At 44.7% G+C, this 12,453-nt stretch overlaps 1 protein-coding gene across 1 annotated transcript in view; it reads right to left on the bottom strand.

The window, feature by feature from the left end:
* The window catches only part of LOC139591323 (obscurin-like), a gene marked incomplete at its 5' end in the record, with an annotated part of 124,250 nt that overhangs the window by 16,746 nt on the left and 95,051 nt on the right, over positions 1 to 12,453 (bottom strand). The window contains 14 exons of the mRNA XM_071429887.1: positions 564 to 641; positions 1,058 to 1,103; positions 1,830 to 1,982; positions 2,267 to 2,293; positions 2,850 to 3,022; positions 3,139 to 3,216; positions 3,825 to 3,885; positions 4,386 to 4,586; positions 5,057 to 5,138; positions 5,833 to 6,001; positions 7,685 to 7,797; positions 8,188 to 8,321; positions 8,650 to 8,773; positions 11,379 to 11,639. Of these exons, the coding sequence (XP_071285988.1) occupies positions 564 to 641; positions 1,058 to 1,103; positions 1,830 to 1,982; positions 2,267 to 2,293; positions 2,850 to 3,022; positions 3,139 to 3,216; positions 3,825 to 3,885; positions 4,386 to 4,586; positions 5,057 to 5,138; positions 5,833 to 6,001; positions 7,685 to 7,797; positions 8,188 to 8,321; positions 8,650 to 8,773; positions 11,379 to 11,639 (1,700 nt within the window). The remainder of the gene's footprint in view (positions 1 to 563; positions 642 to 1,057; positions 1,104 to 1,829; positions 1,983 to 2,266; positions 2,294 to 2,849; positions 3,023 to 3,138; positions 3,217 to 3,824; positions 3,886 to 4,385; positions 4,587 to 5,056; positions 5,139 to 5,832; positions 6,002 to 7,684; positions 7,798 to 8,187; positions 8,322 to 8,649; positions 8,774 to 11,378; positions 11,640 to 12,453) is intronic.

The following is a 12,453-nucleotide window of genomic DNA, read 5'->3' as shown; positions in this document are numbered from 1 at the left end:
CATCAGATGAGAGACTCGCTGCAGGAAATGGTTTTAAATCCTTTGACTGCAATACAACCTACAGTGACTTAGGCCAGCAGAAGGCCTACCAAGTGTAGGAGATGGGATTCCTCTGCTCTAAATTCTGCCATGTGGGGCATCTCAGTTGAAGCTGGGCCTCTCCTTCCAGCCAGCAGAGAGAAAATGGTATGTTCAGAAGGCAATCAATCCAATTATTTGAGAGAACTTCAGGAAAAGAGGCATTTTCTTGGCACCTGTCTGTAATTCAGCTCTGATTGCAAAGGCAGCTGAGGGCACCTTACTTAGACACAACCTTGTGTCTTACAGGCTCCTGCATGGGATTCCAGGCAGTAAAAGCCTAGATAATGAATTCCTGACACATCCATCTCTCCTGGGCTTTTTCCCAACTCCCAGCCACGCTCAGATCTCTGCTGAGCTTGCTGTCCTAACCCAAAAGATTTTCAAAGATTCAGATATTAAATTATCAGTTATATTATTAAATTATTCAGCAATTTAAAATAGATATAACTAAACAGAACCAACACAGATTAGGGGCAACTCACCTGCCACTTGCTCCGAGCCACAATGAATTTGAGCTGTTTGGTGTTAATGAAATGAGCTGCTTCAAGAGGGACATTGTGCTGCCAGGTGGAAAGAGAGGAAAACCATTGATTAAAAAATCCTGATTCCATTTCTTGAGGCATTTTTGTGGTTTTGTTTTTTTTTTTAGAATTCTCTCTTTACACAATTGTTTAATTTAGGTAAGTTGCAGTAGATCAGATGCTGCAGTTCTTTCATAGTTAAATTGCAGACAAAATCAGCTTTTCAGTCATTAAATCAAGCCCTGGTTAATACCTGTCATTAAATTATTTTTGCTGTTGGCAATTTTTTACTCTTTTCCTTAGTGATTTAGGGCTTTGGAATATAAACTTTGGTCTGCAAGGCCAGTTTCCTTTCTGTACTGATGTGACAGAACAAGAGGGAATGGCCTCAGGTTGCACCAGGGAGGTTTGGATATTAGGGAAAACCGACAAATAAAGGACCAGGACAAACTTACCATGAACCATTTGTGGGAAAGACAGTCCAAAGCACTCGGCCTGGATCTGGTAAGAGAACAGATTGACATTTGAGTAGGAAATCCCCTCCAAGAGCAACCACTGATTTTCCTGAAGGTGCTGCTGCATGCAGACACCCACCTACACTCAGGGCTGTGTCCTTGGCATGCTGATTTGGAGCACAGAAGCCAAAGAGACACACAGCAGCTTCCAGCTCAAGGTTTCCTTCCCCTGATGGGGAAAACATCCTCCTTTTTTAGTCTGACACTCCCCACAGATGCTCAGGAAGAGCTCCTGGCTCTTTGCAGGAACCCAAGGGTGTCCAGAGCAGCTCTGAGAGTGACTTTGCCTCTTTAGGTGGTCAGAGTGAAAATAGCTTTGGCAGCAGGCAGAAAGAGTAGGAATGAAATTAAAACCAAATGCCTGTAAATATGCCTTCAAGCCAACTTTTGTACTTGAAATTGCTTAATGAATGTGGTCAATGTTATTTAATTCCCTCCATACCAGTCTGTGCTCTTTTCACTCATCTGTGTCATTCCAGAAACTCCTCAGCCTGGAGGAGGCAGGGAGCAAAGACATCAGCACACCAGGGAGAGGCCAATTTGGCAAATATCCGAGTTGTGGGTTGGGTAATGGGGAATAATGAGGAAGGATTAGGGAAAAATGCAGCACATCTCACTCAGCTTTCTACTTTTCAAATCAAAGGATGGGCTGGGATGTGGCTGCTGAGACACCAACAGCTCTGCACAGAGGGAGGCACAGGAGGGCACTCACTTGGGGTGCTGCTGCAGGATCCCTTTCATGAAGTCCTTTGCATCTTCACTCAAGTGAACAACATCAGGAATGGTCCATGAAATTTCCCCGTTCTGGATATTTAGGAGAGTTTTCCTGTCGTTCTCCCCAGCAAATGGAGACTTGCACGTGAGGCTTGTTTATTGAACACCATAAAATGAAAGGAGACAGGGTTTAGGTTTCTGTTTTCTGTTCAAATTACAGAAGCACAAATGCTTACATGAGGTTTTTAAATACTTGAGGGGCTCCATGTCTGGGACTTTGCAATTTGTTCATGAGGAGCAACCAGGAAATGAGGAAACCACAAAATAAATTGTCCTTATTATGGAAGGACTGAATGTTCCACTCAAATCCCTCATTTCAAAGTAGTGGAGGGCTCTGATGGACAAAGGGAGGGAGTGTTTCCAAGATTTATTTACCTTAAATATGTGATGACTCCAACAGCCCTGAGGAGAGAGAGAACACAAATGTAATTTTTGTCACTATTTTTCTATCCTTCTCAAGCCCCTCTTCCTGCCACTAGACACCCTGAAACAGCAAGATCACCTTCTCCTCACCTTTCAAGAACAATAAATCCCAAAACCTATTTATTGATTTTTTCCATTTCCATTCATTTTCCCCCTTCAATATTATTTTTAATTGTTCCCAAGCAATCCTTCATTCTTAAAGCACAGGTAGAGGAAAGGACTCAAAAAAATTCTTTTTTTAAACTTCTTTTGCCTTTTCTAGAAAGCTCTTTAGGATTATTTCCTCTAGTTGCTGCCTGGAATAGAGATCATCTCCTCCAAGATGCTCCTTTGCATTAATTAGCAGTCAGAGTTCAATTATGGCTGAAAAAAATTAGACAGAAGGAGCTTTAAAGAGCTTTGATGGCTTTTGGTTTGTCAGCGTTCGCTTTCAGTTTCCTGTGTTATAATCACTGCTCCATTTACTAATTAACAGCTAATGGAAATTCAGGCCATTGAGAGCCTGGAAAAGCTTTTTGGGAAAATGAGAGATTACCAGATATCAGTTGCTTTTGACACTGGTGACTGGGAAACAATTTCTGGGGCAACAAACTCTGGAGAGCCGTATTTGCTGTACTGGGGCTGCACGGGCGTGATCCTCTGGGCAAACCCAAAGTCACAGATCTTCAGGTCTTCCCTCTCAGGATAAACCATGAGGATATTCAGTGGCTGTTGAGTGAAAAATAAAGAAATAAATGGGGAAGTTTTTTCTTGTGACTAGGAAGTATTTTCAGTTGTAAGAATAATTCAGAGAACGCCCGATCACTGGCCAACACGTTCATTACCTTGATGTCCAAATGAAGGATGCTGTTGTCATGAAGATATTTGATTCCTTCCAAAATTTGCTTGATGTACAGTTTGACCTAAGAATTGAGCCCATCATTAAACAATTAATGAATGAACAATTATTAAACAGGGAGAGTAAATAGGAGAGTCCCTGATTTCACCAAGATTTGATCTTTAAAGGTCCCTCCCAGTCCAAACTATTTTATGATTTTTCCCTCTGAGAAGTCCTGAAAAAAAAATGATTTTACCAATAAATATTGGACACCTAGCTACTAGATGGGAGATGTGAAACATTTTGAACTTTTAGCACCAAGGATGTAAAAAAAATCCCTTAGAAACCATAATTTCAGCTTTTCTTTTAAAGACAGAAAGAGAGTAGATAGAATACAGTTACAGGGGGATAAAGTGAGTGGAGATAGGAGCTCCAGATGACAGATAGCAAGGAAATTATGATAAGAGAGCAAACATAATCTTTTTTATTTTGGCTGAATGCAATGCTCGTGGTCAACCCCCCTGGCTGTTTGTAGTTATTCCCCAAAAAAACCCAGCTAGCAATGAAAGTTGCCAGGAACACATTGTAAAGGCTGATTCTGCCTTGATAGATTATCACTTGTTCAAAGACATTTATCATATTCCAAAAGGAAAATGCAGAAAGAACTGACTGTGCTTTCAAATGAGAAATTACCTCAGCTTCAGTGACCACGCTCTTCTTGAATAAACGATCCAGGAGCTCCTCATTGGAGCATCTGACAGTGGCATTAAGGGACAACAGAACTATGTGGAAAGGCTTATTTTCACTCTGGAACCTTCTCCATCCAGCCAACAGCAGAATTCATGAGGTGATCTTAGGCTATGGGATCATCATGGGCTGCTCTGAACCTGGTGTCACTTCTGCTAAAATCTGCCTGTTGATTTTGGGGTTTCTGTTCTGCATTTCCCTCATGCTCACCTGGACTGGATCTCATGGAAACAGAGCTCATAGCTTCCAGAGTTGTCAGGAAATAATTTTGGTGCTTGACAACTCATTCACACTTGTATATACCAGTCTGATTTTTCTCACCCAGCAGAAGCTGAAGGATTGCAGTGGAGCTCTAACAGAGCTGTGCTGTCCTGCAGTGCAGAGAATTGTGTGTGCTCTTTTCTCTCAGGAAAAACAAAAAAAAATTATTAATTACTTAGATATTTAATAAAGGAGCTCTATCCAGTACTTCCCAGCCTCTTCAGACAACTGCACAGAAAAGGATACAACTCCAGAATCAAAATCAGTGTTTTTCTTGTTTCAAACTCATCCAGGAGCCTGGTAATTCTGTCGTGGGACAGAGAGGCAAGAATATCCCTCTCCTGATGAGCTCTAGACTTGGTTTTGCTCCGCAGAGGGATGAATTTGGCAGCACAGGACACCCTGTTCCCTTTGTGCACCACCCGTTTCACGAAGCTGAAGCAGCCCCTGTGCAGGAATGAAAGGAAAAGCCCCGATCAGACCTGGGCAGAGATTTTCCCCCAGCCTGGCCTTTGACAGCTCCCTGCTGCTCTGTGCTTCAGTTCTCCAGCACAAGAAGCTCCTTTACTGTGTGTGAGGTGCTGTTGCCCTCTCCTGGCTGTCTCCAAAGGGAAGCAACGTGTTCCCATCAAGGGAAAAGCTGCTGCAGCTGCTGCAGGCTTGTGCTGGTGCTCCTGCATCCCTTGGACAGACCAGATGTGACGGGCTTGGGATGCTCCTGTTACCAAGAAGCCACATCCAGGCACTAATCTGTGAGCCTTTGGATGTTTTTTTTCTGGTTGGAGCTGCCCCAGCACACCTTGGAGTGACATCCCACTTCTGCCTTTATTTCCAAATTCTCAGGACCCACCTCTGCCTTAGCAGCTCAGGTGGGCAATGAGATATTCCCTGGCTGTAGAGCTGGAAAATCCATTTACCTTCCAATCTCCTGCTTAACCTCATAATGGGAGTGGAGCTTTCTCCTGGTGGCCACTTTCTTTCCTTCTTGGTCTTTCTTAGCTTTGGAAATGAAGAAAAAACAAAAGGGGTAAATATTCAGACAACAATGCCTTGCTAATAGTGTGCAAAGTTATTACAGGACAATTTAAGGCAGGGAAAATTAGAGGGGTTTTCTGAAGTTCAAAGGACAATAAAGTGGAGTTTTTGATAAGAAGAATGTGTTAAAATGAACTTTGGGGCTGCCCAGAGAAGTGGCTGCCCCATCCCTGGAAGTGTTCAGGTTGGATGGGGTTTGGAGGAACCTGGGGTAGCAGAAGGTGTCCCTGCCCATGGCAGGGGGTTGGAATTGGAGCATCTTTAAGGTTCTTTCCAACCCAAACCATTTTGGGATTTTGTGATTTGATTTTTTTCCTGGATCCTGCCATACTGGCCATATATAAATACTACACAGGAACACAGAACAGATCCCATACAGGTACCAGAACATTACAGCAACAAATTACACACTGCCATGGCAATTCCTGCAACTGAGAGGGTGACATTGCCCTCACAGGTGACAGGGTGGCATTGCCCTCACAGGTGAGAGGGTGGCACTGCCATCACAGGTGAGAGGGTGGCACTGCTCTCACAGGTGAGAGGGTTGGCACTGCCATCACAGATGAGAGGGTGGCACTGCCCTCACAGGTGAGAGGGTGGCACTGCCCTCACAGGTGAGAGGGTGGCACTGCTCTCATAGGTGAGAGGGTGGTATTACCTTCATGCACGACGAGCTCTGCTTTGCACAAAACCTCCCCTCCTGCATTTTTGGCAACACAGGTATAAACACCACCATCTTCCAGGGCAGCGTTGTCCACAACTAAGAAATAAGTTGTTCCTTCCCTCCCCTGATGGATCCTGTCGCTGTCTGTCAGCAGTGAAGTGCCCTGAGGGAAGGAAATGACATTTTGGCACAGGAAAGCCAAGATGGAAACAGATGTTTCTGCTCTTCTGATGTTGCCTCAGGTTTTAGCTTTTATGTTTTTCAAATTCTGTGCTGTTTTAGTGTGTGGGTCTGAGCTTCACATCAGGGCATGCTGAGCTCTGTGCACAGAGCAGGGAGACAAAACAATTCCTGCTCCAGCTGGGCACCAAGGACAAATGATCCAAATCTCAGCCCCAAGAGCACAAACCCCGCGGGCTGGAGAGAGAAAAACAAGCAGGGTGGGACTGCAGGGGCTAAAGCTGGAATGGGACAATGAACTGCAAGATGCAAATGGAGCAGAACTGATCCCAGGGAGAGAGCCCAGGAGCGCTGGTGCATTTTGGGGCCATTTTGGTTCATCTTGGGTGCAGCCCTGGCTGGGCTCTTGTGCTGCCCAAGGTGCATCCATTGAAGAAATCCTTTTTTAATAAATCCCTGCTTTATTCTTTAGCTCTGTCCAGCCTCTGCTCTTGGTCAGCCTTCACAAAGCATCACTTCAAAAGCAAGAGACAGGAGCAGAGCTACAACCCAGAGTATTTATGTGAGCAATCCTCATGGAGAAAATGCTGCCCAGGGGAGTGGTGGAGTCACCATCCCTGGAAGTGTTCAAGAAACAAATGGATGTGGGTCTGGTTGACAAGGTGCTGTTCTGTCAAAGGTTGGACTCAGTGATCTTGGAAGTCTTTCCAACCTTAATGGTTCTGTGATTCTGTTGTTTTTTCTTTTTTTTTCATAAATGCTATGAAGAAAGGGGCAGGATAGAGTGTGTGTGATAAAGAGCAGATTGTGAGCATTTGCAAAACGTCCATATGAGAGTAAAATGCAAGATAAAAAAATATATAATACAATATGTACATATATGTACATAATAGCACAAATATGAAGTGATGCCATTCTGTTTTCCCACATAAAATCTCAGTTTCTGAGGTTTTCCTTATTAAACTGTAGCAAAAATTTAAGTTAGAGTAAATCACTCCACAGCAGCACCAGCTCAGTGTTTGGTGGGAGCTAAAAGGTATCAGATCCTAGAAATTATTAGGGAAGAAATGAAGGATAAGACACAGAGCATCATTTGATAAATGCTTGGTTTGCCCATGGTGTGGCACTATTTGGTACATCATCATCATCAGTGTCCTCTGTAAGAGCTTCCAGATGAGAATTGACAGCAGATTGGGGCTCCTTAGCCTGGAAGGGAGGTTCTAGCAATAAATGACAGCAATATTCTAAGGGATAATGAATAATTTCTCTCCTTTCTATGGAATATCCATTGTCCTTAGTCACACTGGTTTTACTAAGTAGTTGCAGGAAAGATACAGAGCCTGGAAGTCACACTGACAACTGGGATAAACCACTCAATCCCATTCCTGCCCCCAGGCTGCAGCACACGTCTCAGTGGCACTCAGGTAGAAACAATTTCTCTTCCTGCTCTTTTTGGTCCCCAAAACCATCTTGGGTGCCCTCTCTGCAGGGTGACAACACAGGGTGGGATGCACAGGTGATGCTTCAGTGGGAACAGCTGGTTCCACAAACTAAAGACACAATCCAGAGTCTGTGTGAGAGGTGTGGGAGGAAAGGGCAGACGAAATTCCCCATGGAATTGTGCACTACACTCCTCACTCTCAGCCAGAGAAGAGTCTGCACTCACCTTGAACCACAAAACTGTGGGCTGAGGGGTTCCTTCAATGACTGCCTGGAATTTGGCACGTTCCCCAGAGTTCACCTGCACATCCTCTATTGTCACTTGCATGTAGGGAGGACCTGGTGAGAAAAGAGCATTTGCTGCATGCAAATGAAACTGAAACTTCTTTCCCAGTGTGCTGCCAGAGTTGAAGTTACTCAATGGGATTTATAGGACAGGCCATTTAGGATGTAACAGTAGTTTGAAGTCAAATCAAGAGGTACAACAGCAATATATTTGGGGTTCTTCATGTTGACGTTACTTACATTACTTTAGGCTTCTTATCTTCACATTTACCTATTACTTTTTGTTTAATAAACAGTTACCACTAAAAACTTTTTTAAAAAATTAAATAAAAAATTAATTTAAAAAAATAACTTAAAAAAAACCAAAACAGTCAGGAGTTGTTACCAAAAGAGAAGACAGTGAGAATCATGGGACTGGGAAAAGAAAACAGGGTTTGGTCTTACTTGTTGGAGTCTTCTCCTCAGTCTTATACACTCGGGTTCTTTCTGTGGTCTCGATGTAAACTTCACTGCGCACGTCCCAGACCACGTCTCCTTCTCTCCTGTACCAGCCTCCTGCCCCTGCATCTGGGGATGTTCTTTCAAGAAACCCAAGAGAAAAGATCATGGCATAGCCACATGCAAGAGGTGCAGGATTACACCCTGCTGTTGATCTGTTTAACCAGCAGACAAAGAGTTATTTGCTTAAAATTAATACAGGAAGAATTTTGGTTTGGGGGTGAGGGGGGATTAATTTCTCTCCAACTTTTTTTTTGCCCTTCTTTGACAAAGCATTGTCACCAGGATTCTGAAAATAATGTCAAACCTACAAGAAACTGTTTGGGTCCACCACAGGGGACTTGCTTTTCTTGCACCAAAGTCAGAAATCCACGTGGATATCCTGGATATGTGGAGGTGGGTAGTTACCTGTCGATGGGAACAGTGCGTTCCCGAGTGCTTTCCCCTCCAGCAGCCTCCTCTTCCCTGGAAGGAGCAGGGCTGGGCTTTGGCACCCCTGGTTCTTCAGCTGGAACCTCCCTCTGAGCTTTGGCTGGCAGCAGAAATTGGGCAAGTTAGACATGCCACCCCATGAGATCACACCCAAACCCCAGAGCCAACTCTGGAGCCATCTCTGGTGTGCCTCATGCCAGAACTGAGCCCACCTGAGCTCAGCTGGGTGCAGCCACTGAAGGTTAGAGGAGGATTTGGCACTTTTGCAAAAAGCACACAGAACAAAGGGGTTGGACAGCACCAGAGTGGTGGCACTTGGCTGACTGGGCTAAACTGGCTGCTCTGTAAGGAAATACACACAGACAAAGTGGGAAAGGCAGCTGGTAGGGACAGGGAAATACAGGTGAGCTGCAAGGATACCGTGGGTTCACCCAGCCTTTGGAGGAGATAATTTAACCATGTTTGTGTTCTGGCTCATGGCTGTGAGGAAGTCATGGAATCACAGAAGCATCCAGGTTGAAAAAGACCTTTAAAAGCCCAGCACTGCCAAGTCCACCCCTGAAATTCATTCCAGGGAATAACCCAGTGCTAGCTTTGTCCACATGAATTCTTCCATTCAGCTTTGCATTAGAACAGTTCCTGACTCATTGCTGTGATCCCAGACAGCACCAGGGACATGAGTGAGCTCACATCCATGTGAGCTGGTGGTCAGAGCAGGTCCTGGCTGAGAATATTCACAGAATTCCCAGAATGACCAGGTTGGAAGAGACCTTCAAGGTCATCGAGTCCAACCCAGCCCCAACAGCTCAACCAAACCCTGGCCCCCAGTGCCACATCCAGGCTTTGTTAAACACACCCAGGCATGGGGACTCCACCACCTCCCCAGGCAGCCATTCCAGAACTTTATCACTCTTTCTGTGAAAAACTTTTCCCTGCTATCCAACCTGTATTTCCCTTGGTGCAGCTTGAGGCTGTGTGCTCTGGTTGTGCCAGTGCTGCTGGAGAAAGAGACCAATATCAATATGACTGATATGGAGGTAATATGGACTCTTACAGAGGACCTGGTGATGTTTTAGCACCAGCATTGCTGCACCTCCACTGGAAAATGTCCTTGCACAGCTCTGAGTTACACCAGAACTGGGTCTGTCACATGGCGCTTGATAAAACCAAAAATGGTGTGGCTTGACAGCCATTTCAGTTATTTTTCTTCTTTTAATATTAATTATTTTATCAGATATAGATTCAAAACCTGGTTTGATCTCACATTCCAGAAGTACCTGATTGTCTTTTGCTATTGACCATTGGAATTACACCATAGGATAAAGTGCATCATCTCCTTTTTCATTTAAGGAGAAAAGATTAAATCCAGAGGAGTCTTCTACCCAGCAGGTAGGAACATTTTAGGGAGCACTCTAGGGATCTTTGGTGCTGGTTGGTTTTGGAAAAGAACAGCTGTTTCTAGAAATCACATAAAACATCTCCATTGGGGTGGAAAACATGGTTATTCAGGAATTACTGGATCAGAGACCCCAGGTTGTAGGATTGTGCTTTCCTATCACCAGCACTATTTAAATATTTACCTCCGTTTTATTTAAGGCATGTGAACATAGAGAGAGGTGTCAAGTCTGCATCTGATTAAAATAATTCCCATAACAAGATGAAAGACCTGCCAAACCATCTCATTCACTATTGTATTTTCTCTTTAGCTGTGACTGAGGAAATAATCTGCTAGGTGACATTTTACTTAGGATTTTTGAGTCATCCCACTCCACCAGAGGATTATTTCCAAAGATGATTTTTGACTAGAAAGGAAAAAAGGTTTTAAAGCCCTAACTTTTTTTTAATGCTGTTATTTTGGGTTTGATTCCATGAACAGCTTTTATTCTTGCTAAGTTTTGAGTAAGAATATTTATTTTTTAAAGGAATTATCTGGAGTTTGAGGGCTGAAGGTTACTTGCATTGTCCTTTGAGTTAACAGTGGTGGAGAACAGTTATTCTGACTTGACACAGAGACAGCTTAGACAAGTTGTTATGGCAGAAGCAGAGGAAGAGTGGAAGGGTTGTCGCTCATCCATGATTTTTTAAAAACAACGGAAAGACAAAGGAATTGTTCTCCTGGCAAGAGAACAAGATACACAGTTGGGTTTAGTCACACAGAAGCTGCAAGGAGTCTGTCCAGGCTCCAGGGTCACTGAAATGCAGGTGAACTTGAGGCCCCAACCCTCTGGAAGTCTCTGACAGTTGGTTTAGGATATTAAAGACATTTCCAGCTTGTTTACAGCAAATGATAAAATAAAGAAACCTCCCTTACCCACCCCACCAAATCAAAACCCAAATGATTCTCTCAGTGTAAAGGAGGGATCTCACCTCACCTTCTCCCCCAAAAGTACTTGAAGCAAGACCAGAGAAAAAACCCAAAGGTGGAAAAGATCCCCTATTCCTTAATTTTGGGCAGGTGACGAACCAAACTCTATTTCAGCCATGGTTTTCAAACACCTCCTGCTTCCAGAAAGGTCGGCCCCAAACTTACATCCAACCTAACCCCAACCCACCCTCCACGGTTTGAATACCCTCTCTTAAGTCTTCATCTCCTCAAAACACAATGACACAGAAAAATGAGCTTAAAAACATGATTACTGGCATGCTCAATATTTCTCTTTCTCTCAGCTCCTGGGGAACATCTCCCACCTTCACACCAAACCTACCATGGCCTCCAGCAGTCTGGGTTTGGGTGCTGGCTTCATGAACCACCACAGAGGGCCCGGCTGCTGCCCCTGAGGGCTCTGAGGGAGCAGAGCCAGCAGGGACAAGGCCAAGGCCACCATCTGCCCTCATGCCAGGGGGAAGTGTCACCAGCAGGGACGCCGAGTCCAGCAGCTTTTTCAGGGCTGTCTTGATCTCCTTGTCAGCGCGCTGCAGTGAGGCCTGCACAGTAGTCTCCGTCTCTGACTGGGGGGAAGCCATTCCTACAGACAAGAACAACAACTTTTCTCCCTTCAGGGCAAAAAGGAAAGCAGCAGCACCATCCAACCCATGGAAATATCTGCCACCGTGTTATTTTTCCCCTCCTAGAAAAGGGAGTTGATGGAGAAATGCTTATTCCAGCAAGAGGGAGCGTAGGTGAGAGTTAAAATAAGAAGGATGGCAGAAAATACTTTGGAAAGTTGTACCTATGTGAACATCTGGGCTGCTCCCAGACAGTGGAACAGAGAATCCATCTCCCAGCTCAACCTGGCATTGGTTGGTCTGTCAAAAATACCTTTATTAATCCTAGACTCACAGAACATCCTCAGTGGGAAGGGATCCACAAGGATCATCCAGTCCAGCTCCCGGCCCTGCACAGTCACCCCAACAATCCCACCCAAATACTCCTGGAGCTCTGGCAGCTTTGGGGCTGTGCCCATTCCCTGGGGAGCCTGGGCTATGCCCAACCACCCTCTGGGGGAAAATCCAACCACTGGGTAAGACCAATGAAATGAACCCATTGCACTGATACAGACCCTACATGAAGGAAGATGTTATCTCACAGGGAAGGAGAAGGAGTAAACAGGAATCAGCCATGAGTGAGTCTGGAGAAGGGCAGGGGAATGAAGGGAGGGCTGTTCTTTTTCATCAAAGTCTGGCAGAAAAGCCACTCCTTGCTCTAGGGTGATGTGTTTGTCCTGCTTCACAATATCTGAATATTTCTGATGGGTTGGGATGTAGAAGGCTGGGATGGGATCACAGAGTGCAGGAGCTCATCTCACCCAATCTCCTGCCTGATAAACCTCCCACAAATCC

This window comes from Agelaius tricolor, unplaced genomic scaffold (assembly GCF_023055355.1).
Source record: "Agelaius tricolor isolate 1412-34295 unplaced genomic scaffold, bAgeTri1.0.p SCAF_6, whole genome shotgun sequence".
Taxonomy (NCBI): domain Eukaryota; kingdom Metazoa; phylum Chordata; class Aves; order Passeriformes; family Icteridae; genus Agelaius; species Agelaius tricolor.
Note: the sequence above shows the minus strand (reverse complement) of the source record. Positions and strands in the feature narration are given on the sequence as shown.